Raw genomic sequence first — 25,260 nt, forward strand, 5'->3', positions numbered from 1 at the left:
TGCCTAAAGTAGTTTTGCATGTTTCAGCTTCTGCTAACCCATAATTGTATAGTCATCTAGGACTCAGTATGAAAATGACTGCATTGGAAATGCTGAAATAGAGCTGACAATTATTAAAAAAAGATAGAAGATGATCTTGTTTTCCTTGAAAAGCCACTATTACTACATTCTGGTTATGTAGGTGGATGTTTTTGCTTGATGGGTGCTCTGTTGGATTAGTTAATAGTCCAAATGGTGCAGTCTGTGCATTTTTGTATTACTCAGCAGTCTTCAAGTTTAAAATGCATCATCTTTTATTTATTTATTTTATTTTAATCTGGTGTGACCAAACCTGTATGATTCAAGCAGGTGGTTTTATTAAACTCTTTTGTTGGCTACATTTTTAATTCTAACACAATCATAGAAGAAACAAAGGGAGCCCTTTTCTGTGTCCTAGGAAACATTGTTTTGATTTTGAACTTCTCCGATCTAAAACAGGACTGGGGAAAAAAAATCTCTCCTTAGTATGTATCAAATCTCAATAATACAAATAAGTAGCATGAAAATAATTGCACAGGATCAATCAGAAGATTGATACCAAGCCTGTATCTAAACAAGCTCGTGATTGCTCAACTGCTTTTTAGAACTGAGTCTGTTCTATTTCCTATTTTAGAATTGGTTTTCTTCATTTTTTTGAAATAGCAAACTTGCTGAAACTGATCTTTTCTGGAAAGCATTTCTTGTTTCATTAGCTATCTTTCACACATACATGCACACAAGTATCCTGGTCTTCTTTCAATCCTGCCAGTTTTTAATGTTATGATATTCACTATGTTATTGTGATATTCATTATATTAATATGATACTAAGTTTATATTCTGTGAAAATAGCGATTTGTTTAAAACTATACAAGTTCCTTTTAAAAAACAACAAAACAACAAAAAAAACCCACAAAAAAAAAAAAAAAAAAAACAAACCCAAACAACTTTATTCCTTTTCAAATGCAAAGCTGTACAGGAAACAGCCATCTGCTCCCTCAAGTGATCTGCTTGACCTGTCCATAGATTCTCCATCTCCTACCTCAGCAGCGGTGCAGACCAACTCTGCAGTGTCTCCTTCGGGCCTTAGTAAGTGATGAATGCACGTTTTCCTTGCAGTGTTTTCCTAATGCAAACCAACAAAGCCTAGTGGAGGAATCAAGAAGTTCCTTGTAAGAAAGAAAACAAAGACAGTCCTTAACTTTACCTTAAATCTCCTTAAAAGGAGCATTGATGTGTGTACATAGGAAAAAAATGTAAGGTAGTATGAAGTTCCCTGTAATTTGTTTACAGTGGAAGCAACAATCTTTTTTTCCCCTGTTATGTAAATTTGAACAGTAGAACAAGTTCTGTTTTCTATTACAGTGAAGCCTTTAAGACAGTCTGGTAGTTGCTTGTTCTGTAGGTTTGGAAGAAAAAAGCACAGATATGCTCTTATCATACCTTCTTGATGGCCAAGCTTTTTTCAGGAGGCGCTCAGTGTTAAAAACAGCTCGCTTTGAGAAAGGTACTCATCTCCTCTAACTCTAGATAGACTTCTTTCATAGTCAAGAGGAGTGGGAAATCTCCTACCTTTGGTACCCTAAATTACTGTTTGCAGAAGTCCCTACCTTACACACCCCAGGGGAGTCCCTACACTGAAGTTAAAGGTGTGAATGTCCCCCCAGGAATAAATGCCTATAATTCCATTCTCATCTTTTAGAAATAGTGAAAAGAGTTTTAAGTGGCATCTACTGTGTATAACACTACTGATGTTGTTCTGATATTTTAAGGAGATAAATATATTGCACGTAATACCTTCTCAGAGTTATTAAAATTCTGCCTTTCATGTGATAAACAGCAATTCATTTCAGATTCTTTAGATGCCTTCCAAACAAAGCTTGACTCTTTCAATGTTCGTAGTACAACATTTGCTTAATGTTTAAATGATCATTAATTATTGCTTTGAATTTCAGATTGCATATCTGCACACCCTGAAGATAAAAACAGGCATCATCCATCTATTTATCCACAGCTAGATTTAGCACCTGCTACAAAAGCTCAGCAATTTCCGTGAGTAATCTCTTACCAAGGACAGATAACCAATGTTCAGAGGTATTAGTACTTCATCTAATTAATACTCAGGTATTAGTAATTAATCTAATAGTTTATAGAAAGCTCTGAGACCACAGATGTACTGTTTGTACAGATTACTCCAGTAAAACAAGTGAAAACTACCTGTGTACTAGATGTTGCTTAACATGCTTAGAAATACGCTACTACTGCAGCACTGTTTAGTCATAGCTCAACAGTCAAAACATACCTGAGAGAGAAATGATTTTCTGCTTGAGTGTTGCCAATACTGCAGTGAAAGGGAGAAACAGATGAATTGTACAGGTCAATAGGGAGAGTTTAAGGCAGGTGTCCTTGTAGTTCCCTTCCTTCTATCTGTGCTGCACTCAGTTGTGACGTAAGGTAAAAACAGACCAGCAAAAAAACCCAAAGTAACAATCAGAATATATAGTTTTTGTAGTTTCTCAGTTACTTTCAATGTATTACTCTCTCCTAGATTTGCAACTGAAACACAAAATACTAGTGTAAGCAACCCAGCTGGACATTCATATAGCAATGTGAGTAACACTCATGTTCAGAATAATCATTCTTTGCTGGCAACTGTCAAAATGAGAACTGTTTGGATTTACCCCAACTGCTGTCCAAATGGGATGCAAAGATCTGTTCTGTGGCCCTTCTCCATACATCAGGGAACACTCTGCATTTGGTGACCAGGCCAACTTTTTTCTTTTGATACCACAGATGCTAATATGAAAGCATATTTCTGGGGTCCAGCACAATCTCAGGGGGGGTTGCAGAAAGCAAAATACAAACTGTTATTTGTACTGACATTGTTGCTGTGTGAAGGAACAAGGGGAGATCACCTGCTGCCATTATGTGATTATGGTGTATTTGCTATCTCAAAGAAGATACTAAAAAAAAACCCCAAACCAAGCCCGCTACCCAAAAAACAACCCACCACCACCCCCAAAAAAACCCCACACCAAAAACCTCAAATGCTTAAAAACCAAGTACAGTGCAGGACAAATGGCATATGCTGCAGACCTAAGACCTGTGACAGGAAGAATGCAAAAAAACATAAAGGGGCTTTGAGATAATGTTATGCATTTGAATGCTATTCTGTGGTAGGCATTATGAAATTGAAAAGATGAGAAGCAGACTCCAAACACACGCATATTTCCCATTTTAAACCGCAAGTAAAAGCAGGTATCTATTGTAAGTACTGTGGCCTTTGAGTCTGTGTAGTGTAACAAATTACAGAGAAGTAAATCATACAAATGTGCTATAGATAACAACTAAAAAGATGTTTTGAACTGTGTGTGGAGAATGGAGATTAATCAGACTGGTAACTGTTGACCTTAGAATATATTTGCAGTAGTCTGAAAGTCTAAAGATAAGTCAAACCAGTTCTCTCTCGTATAACAATCCACTTATGCACCGTTTTGCTTGATGTCCTTAGCTGGCAACTCTTTTAAGCCCAGTGCCTCTGAATCCAGTAAATCTGCAGACTGGACATACTACATCATTAAACGGACAGTCACTAGCAGGTAAGAAGTACTGCAGACCACCTGACTGTCGTGGAGATGTATTTTTTTGTGTTGGTTACATAATGGCTGTCAAAGACTAGGACCAGCAACAGACAGACAGAATCTGATATTGCTTACGGCTTCTCTTAGACATGTCTGTCCATTTTAGCATTTAAAGCAACTAGATACAGAGGAAGTAATTTGCGATTTTCAGGAAGATGCAAAAAAGTAACACACAGTAAGCACACATTTCATTTACATTTAATTCACATCTGGATGATCTGCCTGTCTTTATTCTTCAGCTGCATCAAAGAACAAGTCACAATCACCTCATTACTACAAAATAATGGAATTTGATCCCTTGGCTCCAACTGAGTAAGTAACTTTTAAAATAGATAATACATGGGTTTTGTAGGTGCCAAAGGCAAGGCTTCTGAGATGGCTTTTTCTTCTGAGTGAGAAAACAGACTACACTATTTAGACTGAGTTAGTTGCCCAACTGGATCGTCAGTATACATAATGTACAAAATGCACCCACTCTTTTCTTCCAATATTTCTGGCATAACCCATTAAGGAATAAACTCCTATAGTGTGTTCATTAAACAGCATCTGTAAAAAATGGTGAAGTAATGCTGTGTCAAAAACTGAAGTCCTATCCAGCGATTAGAAAAGGTGCATAAAACACAGTAATGGTCCTGCTGGAGGAAGCTGATGGACACTTCAACACAGGTGGTTCTGGAGGAGGGTAACCAAAGTAATTCCTGTTCCCAGCAATCATGATTTTTAAGAATGTTGTTCTACTGCGTATCAAGAAAATCCTCAATTTAAATATAAACTGCAGAAGAGAATGGATGCTGGGACTCTCTAAAGGGTCAAATGGTCAGCCAGAAAAGTACTATGAAACTAAGTGGATGGCAGAACTCTCCTTTCTACCAGTAAACCGCAAAAAATCTGAGTCATCTACACAAAATTTATTTCTGTGGAACCATTGAATTCTGAGGTAGAAAAATTCAATAAAGTTTTAATTATGTTTTTTAACTAGTGCAGTAATTGCATGCCATGTGGCTTGCTTGCCATTTGTGTTTTGCAGTCCTGTTCCCAAACTTCATTTAATCAAAAGTGACAATGTCCAGAGGTGTCTCATTAAATGTATAATCCCAGAGACACTGTGGGATTGGCTCTTTGTTTCCATGGAAACCTGGGCATCCTGCAGCTGATGCTGCTCTGTTAGGCAAACACTCTTGGCAGTTCATGCCTGGGCAGGATTTAACTGGTGCATTTTATCAAAGTGAAGCAACTGTGATGTAGAAGTCTCCCAGAAGTCTCCCTGTTTCTCTTTCTTCCAGAGCTGTTTATGAAGAAATTGATGATGTGCTGAACACTGAAGTTGAAAAGAATACAGGATGCTGAAGGCGGGGGTGAAGTCTTCTGCTAAACGCCCTTTATTCTCTGGTGCTGGTCCTGTGCAGTGCTTCCGATAATGTACAAGTGAATAACAGAATTTTGTATTTTGACACAACAAACAATAAGTATTAGAACACTAAACTGTGTGGAAGCTGAAAAACTCTTGGATCTACACCTTGATCATTTGTCCTAAATGCTCAATTGTGTATTCTTCAAGGTGACTTGCATAATTATTTTTGACGTATTTTGGAGGCCTTTAAAACAATTTCCAGATTCACTTGTGCATGAATTAACCCTTGACACCTGACACAAGTAAACAAAAAAGCTGTTATGTTTACAGAAGCTGCAGAATCCAGTTTCTGTTTTGGCCTTATTGCTCTCTGTATTAATCTCCCTAGAAATTTATAAGGGGTTTTTCATATATAGGACTTCTCTAAAATTGGGCCCCTGGATAGATGTCTGAAGACGTGCAGTGTTACTCTCCTACATTCATATTCTGAATACAGATTTTGTTTTCCTCCTGCAGTATAGTTGGATTTTTGTCCTGGTAAGAACCTGAGGTGGGACATGAACTGCTGTCATCCATGACTAACAGAACAGAAAAAAACCCTTCTTGTTCCTGTGTTGTTGTTGCTTTTATTTACTCAATAAATACTGGAGGGGGATAAGTAATTTCTTTCAGTGTTCCTGCCCTGCAGAAGTGGTTCTGGTGAAGGAAAAAATAATTATCTACAATGCAGATGAGCAATAGTTATCCATTTATTTTAATCAAGCGGTTTAACTCTGTTAATAAGTTTTGTCTTTTAATATTTGAAGTGCCTTATCTATTTTCATGCTGAATGTAAAGTGTGCACTTTAATAGGTATAGTTCTCTGAATTTATAATTGATATAAAATTTGAGAACTTAGTTCATGTTCGTAGCTGATAAGCAATTTTTTGATGAAATATGCATTTTAAATGTTAACTGTTTAAGCAATAAGAAGTTCTCAGTCAGTTTTGCAATTTTTGTAGCATATAATTCCAAATAAAAGCAAACACTTACTGAGAAGTTAACCGCCATCACTTCTTGAGTTTTTATGAGGACATGCGTATTCCATGAAATACCGAACACAGATAGTATTGGAAGTATTTTAGTGTGAATTCATGGAGTTTCATTGCATAGTTAGCAATTTGGCAGTCTGCTGTAGGACCATTAGAAGACCACCTATCAGATACACAACCTTGAAGAAGTTTGGGGGGTTTGTAAGCAGAAGTGACAAGGTAAGCTGCTTTATTATTTTTCATGCATTTGCCATGTTTTAGACAGCAGCCTGAGAAAACTGCTGAAAATAGGATTTGAGGTGGATCAATTTTTAAAATATTTTTTTTCTTTCCTTTCTTCCCTACAGCTGAGTTGTATTGATAAAACCCTAGGACACTGAAGTGTAACAAATGAAAAAGGCTCTTTCAGTATGGCAATCCGTAATGGGTGTCTGCTAACTAAACTTTGCTGTACTTACAGAAGCAAAATGGTCACAGATAGATGAAAGGGAACTGGCTAATTGAGGTTAGGAAGCTTGTTTTATAGCTGGAACGTGCTTAGTATATCTGTGCAAACTTGGGCTTTCAAACTTGGGCTTTCAAATTTGAGAGAAGACACACTTTTTATGAAATTTGCACCTGGCAGAGGGATGTTCCTTTTCTTTTGAAGCATGTGGCCAGAATAAAGCACTATGTGGAGAACTGATATAATCAGTTCAGCTTTCAAAAAGACAATGGGCTAAAGACAACCCAGGTAAGAATTACTTTTTTTTTTTTTTTTTTTTTTCCTTCCCTAGCCTGGATTCAAAGATTTGCCTTGATTTTTATTTTTTTTCCCCTGAAGCATAATTGGAGTTATAGTTTATAAAGCTTGCTGCTATCTTCATACAGATGTATTTCACTTGCGTGGGCTCCACGTGTTCTGCTGAATAAAAATGCATTAGAAAGTTGAAAGAACAAAAAGTGTTAAAACTTTCATGTCAGGTCTTCACTGTATTAATGTCATCCAGAATCTATTTAAACACACACAACTGGTACAGTAATGCATTTTAAAGATAGTATCCATTTATCTTCAAAAAAGCAGGTTTTAAATTACTGTATACAAACATAATTGAGACTAAAGTGACTGTAAGTTATTTCTGATATACCCATTGCCTTTTTAGAGTCCAGACACACCAACAGTAGTCTTTATTAGATCTCATCTGCTGAAAGGGGTAGAAAGAACTGGCATATGGGATGAGATACTGGGCTGTCTGAAAACGAGTAGGTCACTTAAACTTGCTCTGCAACTTGCTTCTCGTTTGCAGAGCTATGATAAAAGTGTTATTATCCCTACAGATAATGACCAAAAGTTACATAAATACAGGCTTACGTGTTCTGATGGTAAACATAGTACCTATGAGTACCTCTGAAAAACTGATAGGCTGCCGGGCAGGCTTTGTGGGGCTTAACCTCTGAATGAGGCTGATTTCCTTCTGGGTTTTGATGTTAATTCATGCTGTTAATTGAGCCTGCAATTTAGCACAGTTGTTTATGTGCTGCCTCTCCCTTCTACGCGTTTCATACATAAGCTGAGCCTGTCTCTGTGTAGAGGTGCCCAGCATACGGCCCTCTGCAGAGTGGAAGAGCAGTCATTAGCAGTACAGACATTTTAAATTAGTTGAACACAACATTGAAATTTGAAGATAGTCTTTCTAAATGAAAACCATACCACAGATCTGATGTGCTTACACTTAAATTACTGTTCCTCATTCAAATTATAACAGTTCTAGAGCAATCTGCTCTTACCAAATGAACTACTGATTCAGTAATAATTCGACAGGGTGCATCACATTCTGAATCATCACATCCTCCTGTGCCACAGGAGTGTTACATAGCAATACAGTCTAGTCTTACAATATTCAGCCAATACATATCATCTTACAAAAGATGTCTTGAGAAAACCTCTCTTCCAGCAACAGTGTTCCCTTCTATTGTCTGATGAAGAAATAATATTCCTAATAAATAATATTCCAACTACCTAAGTTTGGATTTTTAAAAAGAAATACACCCTTTCATAACAACACCACGTACCCGTGGTGGTTTAATAATATAATTTCATATTACACAGTACTCTGCAGTTATTCCTTCCATGGAAAAATGGTTTTGAAACTGGTAGTCAGGTAGCAGAAGTCAAATTGTGTAGAGTTTGCCCATTACTGATATCCAGGAAGTGGTAATTTCTGTCCTTCCTTTGCTTCAAAAAAAGTGTAAGAGAGGGTGATCAAATCAACTTTAGCCATCTTAGGGTCCTCTACAAATTCTGGATCAATGTAGAAAAAGACAGGCATGTCCACTTCCTCGTGAGGATTTAATCGCTGTTCTTCAAAACAAAAACACTGCAGGGGGGAGGAAAAAAACACTTGAACAATTCGACAACAGCAGCTGTGGTAAACTTTCTCTGCCAACACGAGAGAAAGCTTCATCTTTTAAAATCTACTCTCATTGATCTACAGGTGTACATCTAAAATCAAGGGAGCGAGCAAGCACAGGAGCAACAAGACAGCAATTCTGTTCCTCTTGTGTTACGGGGGGGGGGGGGGGGGGGGGGGAGGGGCGGGGGAAATAGCTTTTAATGAATGTGCAAATGTACAAATTGGCCAGGCTAGTTCACACTGTTACCATCTGCCCTTAAAGTCAGTGGTATTAAACATCATACATTTGGGAACTTCTCTAACTGGACATGTAGTGCAGCTTATGAAGACAGTAAAGCCAAGAACGAACTGATGCACAGTCATGTGAAAAAATCAAGCTGTTTTCTTAAAATGTTGGCATACAAAGAATGGGATCCAGGAGTAAAATGAGGCAAAGTTATTTAATGCATAACTACTGTCATTCCGTGTAGAGGAAAATGTAATCTTTGCTTTGTCCACACTTACTTGTATTTTATTGAAATACTGTCCTGCTTCAAAGGGTATGACGTTGTAGGTAGAGATTCCAATTACTGGTTTGTCAGTAGGATTTTTCGCTTTATAAAACGCCAGTGCGGTCTCTCCTGGTACCACCTGCATAAAATAATTGCACAGTGATTTTTTTTTTTTTTTTTAATCTGCTGCAGCCCACCACCCCTCAGCGTTCTTTAGACTTAAACTGAAACTAGTTCATTTTCTCTTTTGCCATTTCAAATTGGTTACTTCGCTACTTGACAAATATTTTGCTTATATACAACTCGCCCCTCTTCAAAATTAGAAGCATCAATAATGTCGTTTGAGTGCATTTTTAATCTTAACCAGTTTTCCATGAGAATTCTATTACTGTCAGTAGTTTAGCAGCATATAGAGCTTGAATATGCCCTTGTATATACAGTTTGAGGTTATTTTTTCAGTATTGGGCTCAGTAATTAAGCAAGCATGACTTGTTGAGGTTTTTTATTAAGAACCAGTTTTGAACAGTGACGTTACATTAGAATGATTGGTTGGGGTTTTTTTTCCCATGTAAGAACAGTCCTACAAGGACAGGGGCCAGCAGAGAAAGAAACCCCCCCAGGTTTAGATATAGTGTAGCTGTCTATCTCTGTGTAAATATATATGCACACACGGACTTGATGGTGTCTATATGTATATAACATAAGGTGTATATGTAAATACGCTTTTTGCTGGCCAGCCTGTTCTGGCAGTTTGCTGGGATGTAGGGGGGTAACACCCCGTCTGCAGCAGGAGCTCGCCTCCTCCCGCACGGGGCCCGCAATCCGCGGCGCCCCCCGGGCCCGTACCCCCCCACTCACGTAGATTTCACTCTGCTGGGGTCGGAATTCCCACTGGATGCTGGCGTGCACGTCCGCGTTGAAGGTGACCCTGAGGCGGCGGTGCCGCACCGGCTCCATGGTAGCGACTCGCTCCGCGCCGCTGCCGGCGCCCGTGGTGCCGCCCAGCCCGGTGGCCTGGGGGAGAGGGGAGGCGGTGAGCGGCCCCGCCGGGCTGCGCGGCGGCGGCGCGGCGGGGCCCGGCCCGGCCTACCTGGCAGTAGAGGCGGTAGAGCGGCACGGCCGCGTAGGACATGCCCACCATGCCCACGGCGGCGGCCGCGATGTAGGCCAGCGCCGACCGGTTCCGGTGCCGCCATTCCTCCTCCTGCCGCCGGGTGAAGGGGTTGGAGCTCCGCAGCCCGCGGGCCCCCCGCGGGGCCGAGGCCGGGGCCGGCCCGCCCGCCGCCGCCCAGTGCCCAGCCTCCCGCGGCGGCGCCCACCCGCCCGCACGGCCCGGCGGCCGCAGCGCCCAGAGCGGGCCCCGCGCCCCGGGCAGCCGCAGCCGCAGCCGCAGCGCCCCGCAGCGCGCCCAGCTCCCCCCGCACAGCCCCATGCCCCCGCTGCCGCCGCGCGGGGCGCCGCAACTCTCGCGAGAGGAGGCGGCGCGGCTGTCCGGCGCCGTGAGGGGCGGGAGCGCTGCCGCCCGGGGCCGCCCCGCAGAGCGGCGCTGAGGCGCCCGTCAGGCCCCGCCGGTTGTCCCTCCCTCCGTGCCTCGCTCCCGCCCCAGCCGGGCCGCTCGAGCCGTAGTTTGCGTGTCGAGGTAACTGTCGCAGCCCCGGAGGTCGGCGGGTTGTGCCGGGCTGGCGGCCGTGGCGGGCCCCGCACCGCGCGGGCCTCGGCCGAGGGGGCCTGGGCGGGCCGGCGCCAGGCGCCACAGTGGGGTAACGTAGCGAGGCAGGGAGGCAAGGCCCGGAGGGGGCTTCGGGCCTTTGCCCTCGTGCAGGTCTCCCTGGGCTGTAGGCACTGGCACCGGTATTTTTTTAAATCATTATTTATTTTTTCCCGCCCAGCGGTGCTGTGGTTCAGGTTCAGTTCCATTTCGCTGTGCTGTGTGCGGATTTGGGTTGGGTTGGGCACAGGCTCTGGCAGTGCTGCAAAGTGATGGAGCACACCTGGTAAACAAACAGTAGTATCTCCGGGACAGGCAGGGTCAGGCGAGTTCTCAAACACGGGCTTTGTTCGCAGTCCCATCCACTCTGTTAAACTTCTGCAATGCTTGAATTTCTTGTTTTAAGAGCAGTGCTCTGCTCTTGTGCTGGTTCCAGTAACACGAACCATGTAGTGACTGATAGTGACTGACGGCTCTGGATGCCGCTTCATCTTCCCTTTACATGTGTGGAGCAAGAGAATGATGGAGCCCAGAGCAAAGCAACGTTCCGGTCTTTCCCTCTGTATTTATGTGGTGGGTTTTTTCATCCTTTAGCAAGAGAGCTGAATTTTTTTTACTACAGGAAAATCTGTGGTATTCCAAAGTGAAGTTACATTTTTTTTCCTGTAGAAATACAGACCTGAAGGAATTGGTCAATACGTTTTTTGTGGAGGGTGACACCGTGCACTTAGGGACCCTACCTGATTTTGGCCCAGGTAGCATGTCGCTGGCACCCACGGCCATCTCTTGCCTTGCTGCTGGTACAAACAGGTTTTGCATTACTTTTGCAGTAATTTTTCAAATGATGCTAGCTCTGTACATTTAGGACTGTATTTCTTGTCTACCTGTTGAATGTGCTAATAAAAACACAATGTGAATTAATTGAGGTTTGCTATGTTAGTGGTATGTAACTCTTATTTTGCATGTAACTTGGCCTATATTTTGCATATTTCACATGAGAATTCCATAGGCATTGAATACTAGACAGTAAGTTTAAAAGATGTGAGAAAACAAGACGCACAAAACACCTTACCATGTTCAAAACAATGTATCCTCCCCCAAGGTATCTTAGCTGGAAAAAAGATAAGATTTTGGTTTTAGCAGTTACATTACTTTTTTCATGGAATTGTAATCACAGTTACTTCCGTTGTTTTTTTTAGAAGATTTTTATCACAGGGGGGTCAGATTTACCCTAATTCCTGCCTCATAAATTAAGAGAAAATTAGGATGCCAGATTGTTAGGTACTATATACAGCAAAGTCTGAGTCATTAACTGCTTACTGTTTTCAGCAATGAAACATTACCTGTTTTATCATGAAAGTACTCTTTTCCCACTTGATTTCAGCTAGTCAGCAATAAATAAGAATTGTTGTCAGTAACTGAAAGTAACTATTGCCATGTAAATTTCAAAAAGTGGTTTCTACTTTTTTACAGAATTATTTTTCTGGTCACGAGCCAGTGTTCCATGTGTCAGAATTCTTCATTTTCAACTTTTACTAAAGTAGTGCACCTATGAAGATGTCCAGTAAAGATCCCCTAACAAACACAGATGAAAAGTAAGTACTTTTTTTTCCCCACACACACAGGAATACAGCTATTAGTGGATTGTAATATGACAATTCATGAAGTTTCATTAGTAGGACCTTGTTTTGATGAAGTCTTAAAGAAAAATGACTTCGATATTGAAAGAGTCTGAAGCAAAGTTGTAGGCAAGCTAATACCAACACCAGTGAATTTACATATAAAGGGAAGAAATAGTTCTTAAGCTTTTCATTAAGTTAATCAGCACTTAGTTGGGACTGGGTCTGTAGAGATAAAACCCAGCACAGAAATTCCTTAATGTTTCTGCAGCTATGAAAACATACTTGTAAGGTGTACAGCAAATTACTTCCATGTACTCGTAGGATACCTACAGTAACATAAGGTGCTGTATGGAGATTATGTATTGTATTTCATTACTTTTTCAGAATCTTGCGTCTGCATGCCTTTAATGTTTTATATGTAGTGCTTTGGAACCATCTTATGTTTTACCAGTGCCATGGGATATAAAATCATCATTATATTAATTCTGTAAACCATAATGTTATCCACTTAAAGGTCGGATCAGATTCTAAGTGGCAAACAAATAATTGAAAATCATAACTCCAGACCCTTCCCAAACTGCTAAGTAACCATGCCAGTGCTGTCATCAAAACCATAATTAGAAATGGGCACAGACAGCTCTTGCTGGACTATCATGTTTGCTGTGCAACAGAATCCAGAAAACACTATTCAAAAGTATTGTCAAACAATTTACCATAGATTTTGAATTATACCACCTTTCTGAATAACATGACTTTTTCGAAAATCAAATCCACAAAATGTTAAAAAAATTAACTTGATTTTACTGGAACCCAAAGAAGCAAACACTCTGCTTGTCTGGTGGAAATATGTGGTATATAACAAAGATAAACAGCTTTTAAAACAGCTATAGCTTGCTAGGTTTGTGTGGAAGGTATATTATATGAGTAGTTATTAGATCACTGAATTCCAAAGGCAATTTTTCACGTAAGAGATGAACACGAAAGGTGCATAAACTGCACTTCAGCTACAAGATGACGGAAGACTATAGTTTTCTATACTTTTTTTTTTCCTGGGAGACAGTATCAATGCACAATGCTTCAAGAATGTGCTTGGTTATATGTTAATTGAGGTTTACCTAAACTTTAAATAATACCTTTGTTTTCTGCACAAGTGCTTAGCCTCAAACCGTTCGTGCTTCTCCACAATTACAGTGTTGCTCAAGCTTTTTTCATGTTTAACAATTGCCATATAATGACATATGTTTCCTTTTAATCTTTATGACCTAATCAGCAAAAGGTATTTTGAATAATTAGTGGCTTGGGATAGATTATTAGAATTTATTTATGCTATATGATACAGCATTCTCTTGGCTGTGGTCCTTACTATCAATGAAATTTTACCTTTTTGGGTTAGTGAACCTGAAAGACTACATGACTGCATGATTGACTTGTATAGAACTTTTGTAAAAGGCCTTTGTTTTATTTATAACAAAAGCATCTCGTGAATCCTGCTTTTGAAGATTCTGCAGATCTTTTTGTCATCTGCTAAATTACCCTTTAATCCATTTCAGTTGCTAAAGCATTACAAAACTTCCTTTGGGAAAGATGAGTCATAATTGATAATGTTTCCAGAATAAAGTAGTTTGCTAGGTGTTTGAAAAAGAATCTTTGTTTGCTGCATAAAATAACACCTGTCTCTTGAAAATACAGTCTTACTTACTGGTAGCAGCTTCTATGGAGTTTTAAGTTGTTACAGTATTCCTAGACCTTTCTGGAAGTAAAAATTATTTTGTGTTCCCCTGGGTATGTTCTTGAAAGGCAAAAAACTTGCAAGAGAAGCAGTAATACCATTTTCCTAGATGAATCCTTTGGAAACATTAAAAGCAGCACAGCAGCAGAATTTTAAGGTAGAGAGTGATAGCCTTGGGGGTGAGGAAGCTGAGCAATGCATAGTTTACTTTGAAGAAGGGAGGGTGGAGCAATTGTTTGAACAAGCGATGTACTGCTGATAATACTAAAAATAACATTTTTATTTTTTAATATTGGAAATATATAGCCTTGAGCCATACATTTGATTGGGGGTAGGGGGTGTGTGCGTGTGTGTTTCTGTTGCAGAAAACATGACACTGGAAACAAGCCGTATTGGTCTGAGTGACTTGTTTTGACAAGTGTTCCTGATACTAATACCACAAATTGGATTCCACTGGTGTTAAGAACAGTGACAGTTTTGTAGGAGAAAGGCTGTTGGTATTTTATGTTCTGTAACCTTGCCTAGAGCTAATCTAATTGATATGATGCTTAAAATATCAGTGGCTTTTTTTTATTGGACTGTAATGTCAGTAAACACCAGCACAGTTAAAATTACTGAGAAAAGGCTACAGAGGGCCAAACGTTTGTCACTGGATGGATGTGAGCCATCCAAATAATGCCGTTGGAGCTCTTCACGTTTCAGGAGCTGGGAAGGCTGGTTTATGTTCCCGCTTGCATCACTGATCTGCTCCTTAAGGTGGGTCCCTTTGCCCTTCTGCCCCTCTTGTGTGTCTAGATTGCAGGCTCTAGGGACTGACCGTTGTATATTGAACACTACATAGCATGGTACCTGTAAGCAAAACGATCCTTTCCCTAGAATGATCACGTGCTAATGAAACCACAGTCACTACAACTTTAAAAAAAAAAAAAAAAAGGTGCATGAGATAAGCATATGCATTCCTCGCGTAGCCAAGCTGTCCTGCTGTACAGCTCTAGACACTGACAGATGCTGTCTCATCGTGGGGTTACTCACTGCTAGAGAGGAATCACCTTTCTACTTAAACAAAGCCCTTGGTGAACAAGAATATTTGGTTTTCATTTTAAACTGCTAAGATCATTTAGAAAGAAGGGGAGTCATAGGGGTGCATCTTCTGATGCAAGTCTGGAAGAGAATAGTAGTTAACCAAAGTGATGTCAGGTGCTCAGAACTTCTGAAAATATGTGTATCTCTGCAAGACCAAGCCTGGTATTAGAAGAGAGTCTTACCTCGGGAGCAGTGGTATCCTTTTTACTTTTTTCAACTAGGTTATTCTCAGTGTCATGATATAAATTCACCATTTTCAGTTGCTTTCACAAAAAGATGTGTCAGCTTCTGTTTCTAGGCAAAGTATATAACCCAAGTTCTGTATTAACTTGTGACAGTTGTATATTGAAAGAGTGAAAGCCAAGTTACAGCATGGCGCAGTTCAATACCATGATTGAGAATGCAAAGTAATGGCATAGTGGCATCTGTTTCATTAATGCTTTCAGTCTGTCTGGTTTGTTGGCTTTCCCTTTTGTGTGGGGATGTACATAATCCAGTCTGCTAGGAAGATTGCTTCAGAAAGGTCATAAGTTATTGCTTTTGACCTTGTTTGGAGGGAGCACATAAATAAACTATTGGAGGAACATGAGAAAATATTTTAATTATTTCATTTGCCTTTGGCAGCCAGATCGAGATTGCATAATCACAGTTGTAAATGCAGGTGAATTTTCTCCCCTTTGTGTTTATCGGTCTTTCAAGTTGCTGCAAATTGCCATTTCAAACAGAGAGAAAGTAAACATTACCTCCATAGGTGAATTAGTCCATATGACGCAGAGGGTTTCAGAGAAGATTAAATAGGCAGAGACACTCGTCTGGAGCTGTGTCTGGGTTGGTGGTTCTTTTTTTCACTTAGTAGCAGAAATTGTCCTGCACATAACCTTTATCTGGCTGAACCGAAAAGCTCCAGTGTATTTTAGTTGCTTTGTCACTGACTTTGCTGCTGTACTGAAGAATGTCCTTACTGTCACCAGGAGATGAAGATGAACCAGAGCGTTTTGATGGTCTTTCTCTCTTATACTGGTATGCTTAACCATTAGGTTCCAACAGCGTTTTTCTAGTCTGTAACTGGGGAAAGGTACAGTAAAGGTAATTTGAAAGTTGTAGATGTTTTCAGCTTCCTTTCATAAGCAGCCAGAGTTTATAGTTTAGATTTTTGTTTAAGTGTCAAGTAATACATATTTTGTGAGGGAAGGGAAATTATTCTTTCATTGATAAACCTAGATATGTATTTTGTTTCTTCACGTAAATAACTGATACTTGCTCAGGAATACAGATCAGAAGACTATCCAGAGCTGTCTGTTCTGATAAGTCTCTAGAAGGTATAAAACCTAAAGCTGTTGAACTTCCTTGTATCTGCTGCTAAAAAAATAATAGAAAAAAGTATCAATAGAGTTAATGTTAATTGCCTTTACTAGAACATTACACAAAATTTTGTGCACGTAGTTTGTCAGCATTCCAGGACTTCAGTTGGAGTGTTGAGTTTAGTATTTTTTAGTGTAAGAAAGTTACAGTGTACATTTTGTAGTCTTCCTTTTTAGTTCATCTGTTGCCTCACATCTGTACTTTTCTGTGTGCTAAAAGCTTGCTTACAAGTATTTTTGCATGACTTCTTGAGGAATGAGCAACGACATCTGATTACTTAATTTGCATCTTTTTCTACAAAGAAAATTGAAATTATTTTTCATTTTACTGCCAGTTGGTTTAGAAGCCTATTTCCTTATTCATAGTGTTGAGCATATTTCTAATGTTTGGGGGGAAGTAGTCGTAACGTTTGATGAATATTAAATAATGGTAATGTGAAATAAATGTTGGATGGGTGCTAAATCCAGGTCTTTTTATAATGAAACTGTTAAAGCCCTGTTTATTTTATTAGAACTATGACGAGTGACTTGAAGATCCATCTCTAAGTTACCTGGGAGAAAAAACTAACACCAAAAATCAGCAAGATGTGATATGCTAAACAAATTCAGGGCTTTTGAAGATAGTCTTTACTTTTATGTGATTAAGTAATTTTAAATAGTATTTTTTGGGGGAGTTTAGTCTTTAGAGCATAAACAGAACTGAATGCCTTGTAAAGGTGACTGTTCAAAGTGTCAGTTCTTTCTAATTGTAGGTGACAACATCATGGCAATCTCATAGTTTCAGAGATATCTTGCTCCTCTCCAGTGTGAATTATTAGTTTGTACATTCTCTATATGCTCTCTGTCAGAATCCACTTTGTGTTGGTTAGGGTCACTCTTTTGAAAGTATTGCCTGTTACTTACAGAAATGTAGATCCTTTCCTGTTAAGTGTTCTGTGCCTAGATTTGATCATATTTCATCATTTTATGTGGTAGTATATAAATAGGTTCTGCTATTTGTGGTGAACTCTGAAAGTTAGACTTCAAGTCTGAGATTTGATCTTTTAAGACTTCATAAAAGTAAACTTCTGTGCAATAACGTTCAGTGAAGTAACATTTGTTCTTGCTTTTTTATTATAATAAAAAAATGCCATGTGAAAACTGCTGAAAGCATGGCAGAGCAAGAAACACAACAGCAGCAGCAAAAGGCAAGGCAGGAAAAAAACCCAGACTAAACTGTCTGCCTGTGTCAAAGATCAGTGTATGTTGTTGAAGCTTTCAAAGATGGATACAAATCAGGATAAAGCTGTGGAGAACATGAGTAGTATGTTGTCTTTCAGCTTCAAAACACTTAAAAGTTCATGGGATAATTCAGATGACAGTACTAGTCAGTAATGCAAAATACTTTGGTGTCATAGTATATTAGTAGTTTATCAAAAAAGTTTTGTTAGAGAAATAGACTTAAGTATTTATTCTTCCTTTCAGGCTGTGATTAAGTAAAAGCAGTTTGGTTCACTTTTAGCCTTACAAAGTGTGCCTTATGCTCTTGTCGTGTAGTAGCAAGGTCATGTGCAGTCTTGTCAATGGCCAGATGCACTAACTAACTAGGTTTCACCATTTCCTCTTAGCCTGTGAAACAAATACTTCAAGATATACTACAGTGAAAATTATACCGTATTTGAAGCATAGGCTTCCTGTTTGTTTCTAAAGATTAATTAGGTCTGTTCTTACAGCCAGCCTTTCTAAAGTAAAGACTAATTTTGCAGATACTTGAGAATTTGAGGTTGTGGAACAAATTGTTGCTTTTCAGAGCAAGTGCCCTTGATTAAAAAAACATCCATTTTCTTATACAAAACCAAAAGAATTATGGATGTTCTTTACAAGCTGTATCTCTTGCCTGGTACTAGAATTTAGGAACGTTTTGACCTTCTGGATTTCTGTCTCCCCTCTGACATGGCACCTTTTAATGACACGTACTCCGGCTTTTGCAGAAATACGCAGTTTCAGGCTGTGTGCTGGATTTGATTGTGTGGGAGGATTTGGGTCACTGTGTCCTCCACTTTGATCTTCTTTTCCCCCCTGCTAATGAATTCTAGTTGTTCCATTTCACTTTAACATCATGCTCTAGAAAATGCAACTTACTGTCCAATATAGAACAATACATAAGTCAAAGCAGAAAAAAATTAAGTGGTGCTTCTGCTTCTGTTTTCTATAAGGGGTCTGGTGAGTCTTCTCCAAAAATGGTACAGTTGGGAGGACAAAGGAACTATGATACAACTGGGATGATTTTGTAGTTATTCATCTAAATGAAAGTAAAAAATGATAAAGGGTAATCTGGATTTATAGTAATTCTTAACACTTTTCATTCTCATAGCAGTATGCTGGTCATGTTTCTAATTCAACTTTAAATTTAGTTTTCAAAACTCTTTAATTTTACTTTGTACATTCTTGCTTAATTCTTTAACATTATCACCTGCTTCCAAAATATTCATCTGCCTTTAGACAATTTCAAGTGCTATCCTGGTATTTTGTCTTGGGGTGGAAGGGTACACAGGGGAGCAGGCAATAGAGTTTGTAAAGAAGCATCTTTTTTGAAACAGGGAAAGAAAACAGTGTTGAGTGAAGAAATGAGAGACTGTAGGGAAATATTATGTTCGTAAATAAAGACAAAATTATATGTTAGATATCTCAGAAAATGTTTTTGTATACACTGTCTTAGCTGTGGTTTTGTTTTAATATTCATTACCTGATCTAACACATTATGATATGTTTTTCTTGTCTAAATGCTAAGCTGGACCAGGTTGTGGAATTTTGTTTCTATGTAATCATAATCCTTTTATTACAAAGTGGCGTTCACAATTAAGCCTGAAATGCTCTGGGGAAAAAGGAAGTAAACTACATATACTTTTATTTTACCTTGCCGTCTTATATTTGTTATGAGGAGATTGATTTAATATATTTATTTTTTTTAATCTATTGCGGGAAGGAGTCATGGAGAGGTATCAAGCAATATAAAGTTGTCAGTAGAGAAAACTGGTTTTGGCTTGTATTAAGAGTTAAAAACATGATCAGTGTAATTTCTCTTATATTAACAGAGCTCTAAATACATTTATTGTAATTAGGGATTTAATGATTTTTATTTTATTCCTTAGGACTATTATGGGCCCTCATGGAATCAATCGAGCTGTTCACCGCATTTCTTTTTCTGATTGTCAAAATGGATTAGGTAATTAGATTGCACATTCTGTTGATTCAGAGTAAACTAAATCTAAAGGCACCTGGTGAGCTTTTCCAATTCACAGTCATCAGTACGAGTTTAATTTATCTGGCTTTTATGGATTTGACTGTAAATCCATTTAGCACAGTGGGTGGAATAGCCAATTTCTTGCTTGTTTTTTTTGTTTGTTCTGCAGGAGTTAAAATTATTGGAGGTTATCGGGCACAAACAGCAGAAGATTATGGGATTTTCATAAAGAGAATTCTACCTGGAGGGGTTGCTGCTGTAGATAGTAAGTAGTTTAAAATTTCTTGTTGCAAACACACTGCATATAAAAAGCTGCCAAAAGAAGTCCTCTTTATTTTACTTTGTGGATAAGCATATTTAAAATAGTGGCTTACCTTAAGATAGAGAAATGAAACTTGGACTCTTCATGGGAAAAGATTTTAATACTCTCAGTTCTTGAAAATCTGTTCAAATCTAGATATGGCTGGTGCGAAAGCAACAGCCAGTCTTTCAGCACTGCTAAATAAGTGTTAAGATGCTGAACTTCTTTTAATTTGTAAGGGATAAGAGTGGCGTTTCTTTTATGGAACTAGTATTTTTAATGAGTTCTGGTAATTATTTTTTTTATTTATTTTTAAAAGGTGGTTATGATGTTTGGTGTGGAAGAAGAAATTACACTGTGTAGAGTTTGAAATAATAAAGTTACAGAATATACTTCTGTCCTAGGTCTGTATATGGGGTTTTTTGAGTTTGCATCTGGTCTTTTGCAGAATGATAATTTAAAATAATCTAGATCTACTTCAAAAGTGATAGTTCCTAATCTTGAGATTTGCAGATGGGTCAAAATAGAATTGGTTCTAAAAATCTTTTAGATGTTTTTATTAATGTTAATGTATCTATACATGGTAACTTACATGTATGTTAGGAGCTGAAAGTTAATTCTACAACTGTGAAATATAAATTTGCATCCCACAAATATTTGTAATATGTGAAAATAATACAAATAGCTAAATAACACTTATTTTCAGTGGTTATTCTGTGGTTAATAAGACTGTTTGACAATTATTAGTCTTATCACAATAACCTAGCTTAATTAGGTTCAGAACCTAATCTGCTAAAAGTCATGATTGTTCATTGCGTTAGGCCACATAAAGTTGAAAGAAAAAGCCCTGTTCTGTTACCATTATATAATATGTTCACCATTTTCCTCTTGATTCATTCATTAATGTTGATTTCATTGCAAGGCCGTTTGCTCACTGGCGACCTAATTTTGGATGTCAACGGAGAAAACTTAATTGGAGTAACCAATGAAAGGTATGTTTGTACTGATTACTAAATGTTTATTAGAGCTTGAAATACTATATATGGGGTTTTTTTGAGATTGTTGACCACTGATTAGAAGAGCACAACTCCCCTGAGGTCCTTGAAATTCAACTGGCAAATAATTTTTCCTATAAATCTAATTTCAGCAAAACTGGAAATCGTGGAAAAGTGACAGGACTTTATATGCTTTTATGGCGACAGAATGAGATAGTTTCTTAATGATGTAGACTATAGAATGCATGTGAAAATAGCATTAAAACATTAAGCTGTTAAAATATTTTTGTAACTTTCTGTTGGTTCAGTACTGGTGAATGTAAATGATGCAGCTAACAGGTATCATTGTAATGGGACAGCGAAGGAGAAGTTGTTTAGAAAACTCTATAGAATATGTTGGATGGTGTCTGTAGCTGGATCACCAGAGATCAATACAGTGTTGGAGACGTAGATTTAAAATTCAAGGAAAAATTACAGTGTATGTGGCTGAGGGAAATCCTGAGCAATGAAGTATATCTGAGCAGTAGTTTTTCCTCTGGTGGAGGCTGTTAATCCTGAAGGAGGTCCAAGAAGGCAGTAGGATGGACTGAGGAGAGATGGGGACAAAAGGAAAGGGGAAGAGAGGGCAGTCCCGATTTACTCCTGTCACCAGGCACTGACTCACCATAGTCTGTCTTTCACTCCATTCTCCAGTGCTTAATTTGGGTTATGCTGCTAGCAAGCTTTTCTCCTTGTATTTGGCAGTGAAAACTATTAACTACATCAGGGATTTGTCCATTTCCTGCTCTTTAAGTGTTACTCACCGTGTACTCCTTACCAGTACCCTGGTGTATTTATTTGATTGTTTTCCCTCCCTTCTAGGGCTGTTGACATCTTGCGAACAGCATCAGCATCTAATCATATGTCTCTGCTAGTTGCTAGAGATGAAGAAGCAAAGTAAGAGAAAAATAAAATGTTGTTTTAACCTCAAAACTAATGAAAAGCTAACACTATATCTAAGGTTGGATGGGTGGGCTTGCATGTATTATTCTTTCAGATTAGTTTTAATCACAAAATTGCAGCACGTGTCACATTTTTATGTGTAGAATTTGATACCAGTTCATTCTGAGACCATTTGCATCAATTAAAGTGGAAACTTAGGCTAATTTCAGTTTAATGAAGAGAACTGAAATGTTACATTACCAGCTAATACCATTAAAAATTGCTTGCTGTGATTATTTAATATTTCTTACATTTTAAAACAAGAAAAAGTGAGGACTCCGTTAGACCTACAGTACCACGAAACTGTATCATTTAAGGTAGTCTTGCCTTCTGAAAAAAGGCAGATATAGTTACTGTTTCCCCTTAGAAGTTTCCTTTTCAATCTTTAATGAGCTTTGAATTAGTTTGGATAAGTAGGTTAAACTGTTCACTGCAGCAGGTAGTCCAAAATGCGTCCATTATAAGGACACTTACGTTAAATATTGTTTTAACCTTGCTATTTAAAGTTAGGCATATAAACCAGTCTTGGCAGAGAGTCATCGGAAACGCTGGGATCCAGGTCTGTATCCCATTTTGACTTAATTCTCTGGAGGAAACAGCTGTTATGTAACTGTATTTGATAAGTATTGCAAGAGTTATCTGTTGTTATTTGCTTTTCCACTTACAGAGTAATTTCTCCATAAAGGAATTTTCTCTAAATTCCTTTAGCCTTTAGTCCGATTTAAGCTTCGTCTTTCTGCTCCTTTATTTTTTGACAGACATTTAAATCACTCTCTAGCCTCTGATCTCTCTTTTTTTCAGGCTGCCTAGATGTATGTGAGGTCCACTCTTAATCTGCTTTTGTCTAAAGCATACTGACCTAGTTCCGCTAAACTCCTTGAATAATTAAAATCCATGAGTACTGTTCCGGGGGTGCCCAGTGGTCTGTGCAGAATTTACCACTACATACAGTCCCTCACTCAGACACTCTTGAATTAATTTCTTGTGACTGTACCTTCCTCTGCTAAAAAATTATTTGATTTACACTCACCTGTGTTTATGTGTGTACCCTGGGTCTGCCTTTAGTTCAGTACATTTTGTCTTTTTTAAAAAAATAAGGCATCCAGCAGATTTCAACAACCCTCTGCAGTCACTGGAATTACTTGGGAATTATGTTCCCTGCAATCAGTTAATTTATGTGCTCTCACTAATTCTATAATATTAATTTGCTGATGTTTCTGATTTACATCATTCCAGATTATTTATATGTTTTAATCTGTTCTCACTGAGGTAATCATATCTCAGATTATAAACTTTTTTAATTAGGCTGCATTCAGTATTAGATTAATCAAGAGGTTTTGTTTTCTCTTTAATGCTTGTAATACAGGATGTGCATCTCAGCCGCTTTTTTGTCAGTTTGTTACAATATGATAGGCTTCTGCTTTCGTTTTTTATTTTTTTATTTTTTGAACAGTGCACCTGACCACGAATTGCCCATTATATCTACTCTTGGGATTTCTTTAGAAAGATTTTATCATGAAAAAGATAAGCAAAGCCAAAGCACATACAATATTTAATAATAATAGTCTCTACCTCATATGTAATAGACTGCAAATTTCTGAGAAAGCTAAAGAGAAGTTAAGAATTTGTATCTGTTTTACTTATTCTTGAATAATTAATAAATATTTATTCTGTCCTCCTTTTTGAGGTGACACACATTTGTCAGTCTCTTCTGGCTTCTTGTTCAGCATAGTTGAACCAAAAGCATTCTTTAAAATACGAGTATGCTATAGGTGTATTATCTGATTCCTTCTAATATAAATACCTTCTTTTGGACCTAAGTAATACCCCTGTCTTATCTGTAGTTGACGTGAATTAGAAGTTTTCAAATTTTTGAAATCCAGGCTAAAGAGAGGTAATAATTAAGCTTTTATACCGACAGTTAATTTCATTCATAGTCGGTTGCTTTTCCATCCTTATCCTTCCGTATGACATTATCTTCTTGCCCCTTCCGAATGGTTGACAGGGCTTTACTCTTTCAGTTGAGCTTCCCTCTCTGAGGAAGGGGAACTGTTTAGCAGAAGCAGTAGCAGGTTTCAAAGGGTGCATTTTAATGCCAAATCCTGATGAAGAGGATCTTTTTATTGCCACAGGAAAGAATTTCTTGACCTCATGGATAAGTATGGCTCTCACAGTGACACCAACTCCACAAGAAGTTCGCCGACACAGCTGTCAGCTGGTGAGAGATTACTTCCTAGCTAGCCTGACATAATCCTGTAGGACAGTGGTCATGCTTCGGGGGGTAGAAGCTTGCACTTAATTGGGAGGAGGGTATGTTGGAGGAAGTCGCTGAAAATCAAGCGAAACACACGTTTACTTAGACTTCAACATTTAGATTGTAATCTAAACATGTACTTTGACAGATTTGTGTGTCAGTTTCCCCAACTCTTAAAATAAATATACTACCACACACTTATTTTCAGCAATTTTAATTAATGAAGAATGTGAAAAGTATTTGGTACTTGTAGATTAAATGTACCATAAAATTTCGAAGTATAAATCAAAATTTGAGCTAGAATACCTTGAATTCTAATCCTCATGGCATTGTTGCCTGATTAGGAAGCCTTTATATAGCATGAGTGATTATTCTTTAGGAAAGTCAGTTGAATTTTTTTATTTGTTTGCACCCAGTTTGAAAAAAGTAATCATTTGCTATGTTTTAAAGATTTATTTTTGGAGCCCTAGGTTGCTCGCAATTCTTAGCTGTGTAGATTTAAGCTTTCTTTTGGTTGTCTGATTGCTTGTAGTTTGTTTTCTAACATAAGAATTGTACTACTGAACTTACTTAATATGAGTTGAAGTGTGCTTTTCCCAAAACGTGTCTTTTATTTCTTTTTTTCCCATTATTTCTTTTCTTTAAGCAAAATCTACAGACAGCCCTTCTTCTGGGTCATCCTCAAGGTCACAGAGTCCTCAGTTGTATTCAAAGGATAATATCACCACCATCAGCAGAAATAATTCTGTCCCAGCATCATCCCCAAAGCTTGCAAAGTAATTTCCAAAACTGACTATTAACTCTTCTGTGTGAGCTGTAGAAAGTGCTACTCAGGAAAATTTTGAGTTCAGCACTAAGTGTTCAACTTTATTTTTTTTATTTTATTACTTTTTAAAAAAAATCCTGTAACTTAGAGTACCATTGATATTAAAAATGAAAGTTTGCAATTGGGTTTTTTTTCTCATTTATATATTGCTTACATGGTAGAAGTTGATTAATCAGGTTGACTTTTGATCTTAGTTTCTCTTAATAATTAATGCTTCAGGTGTGTACGTACCTAGGTACTCCCATAAGCCTTA

The 25,260-nt window shown here is 38.3% G+C and overlaps 3 protein-coding genes across 12 annotated transcripts in view; 2 read left to right on the forward strand and 1 right to left on the reverse strand.

Moving 5' to 3' along the window:
- The window catches only part of TOM1L1 (target of myb1 like 1 membrane trafficking protein), a 38,480-nt gene extending 31,299 nt beyond the window's left edge, over nt 1–7,181 (forward strand). For 2 of the 3 annotated variants that reach the window (XM_040581860.1, XM_040581861.1), the window contains 6 exons: nt 989–1,106; nt 1,973–2,069; nt 2,566–2,626; nt 3,529–3,616; nt 3,898–3,970; nt 4,942–7,181. In XM_040581860.1, the coding sequence (XP_040437794.1) occupies nt 989–1,106; nt 1,973–2,069; nt 2,566–2,626; nt 3,529–3,616; nt 3,898–3,970; nt 4,942–5,005 (501 nt within the window). In that variant the 3' untranslated portion in view covers nt 5,006–7,181. Of the gene's footprint in view, nt 1–988; nt 1,107–1,972; nt 2,070–2,565; nt 2,627–3,528; nt 3,617–3,897; nt 3,971–4,941 lie in introns of those variants that run through there. The other variant, XR_005826031.1, reaches the window with a different exon arrangement.
- Nucleotides 7,182–8,071: 890 nt separating this feature from the next.
- Nucleotides 8,072–10,233, reverse strand: LOC121082459 (cytochrome c oxidase assembly protein COX11, mitochondrial). Its single transcript, XM_040581862.1, has 4 exons — nt 10,015–10,233; nt 9,783–9,938; nt 8,938–9,063; nt 8,072–8,397 (listed from the first exon to the last, which is right to left on the reverse strand). Exons 1-4 carry the CDS (start codon nt 10,063–10,065, stop codon nt 8,215–8,217), a joined length of 516 nt encoding a protein of 171 aa, XP_040437796.1. The 5' UTR covers nt 10,066–10,233; the 3' UTR covers nt 8,072–8,214.
- A 192-nt stretch (nt 10,234–10,425) lies between these two features.
- Nucleotides 10,426–25,260, forward strand: part of STXBP4 (syntaxin binding protein 4) — a 76,170-nt gene continuing 61,335 nt past the window's right edge. Inside the window, exons 1-9 of one of the 8 annotated variants that reach the window (XM_040581864.1) lie at nt 10,426–10,563; nt 12,106–12,227; nt 16,038–16,086; nt 19,559–19,632; nt 19,820–19,915; nt 20,874–20,943; nt 21,808–21,882; nt 24,060–24,145; nt 24,828–24,957. In XM_040581864.1, coding sequence (XP_040437798.1) covers nt 12,221–12,227; nt 16,038–16,086; nt 19,559–19,632; nt 19,820–19,915; nt 20,874–20,943; nt 21,808–21,882; nt 24,060–24,145; nt 24,828–24,957 — 587 coding nt within the window. In that variant the 5' untranslated portion in view covers nt 10,426–10,563; nt 12,106–12,220. Of the gene's footprint in view, nt 10,564–11,423; nt 11,443–12,105; nt 12,228–15,877; nt 16,087–19,558; nt 19,633–19,819; nt 19,916–20,873; nt 20,944–21,807; nt 21,883–24,059; nt 24,146–24,827; nt 24,958–25,260 lie in introns of those variants that run through there. The other 7 variants (XM_040581865.1, XM_040581867.1, XM_040581870.1 and 4 more) reach the window with 7 other exon arrangements.

This window comes from Falco naumanni, chromosome 1, assembly GCF_017639655.2.
Source record: "Falco naumanni isolate bFalNau1 chromosome 1, bFalNau1.pat, whole genome shotgun sequence".
Classification (NCBI taxonomy): domain Eukaryota; kingdom Metazoa; phylum Chordata; class Aves; order Falconiformes; family Falconidae; genus Falco; species Falco naumanni.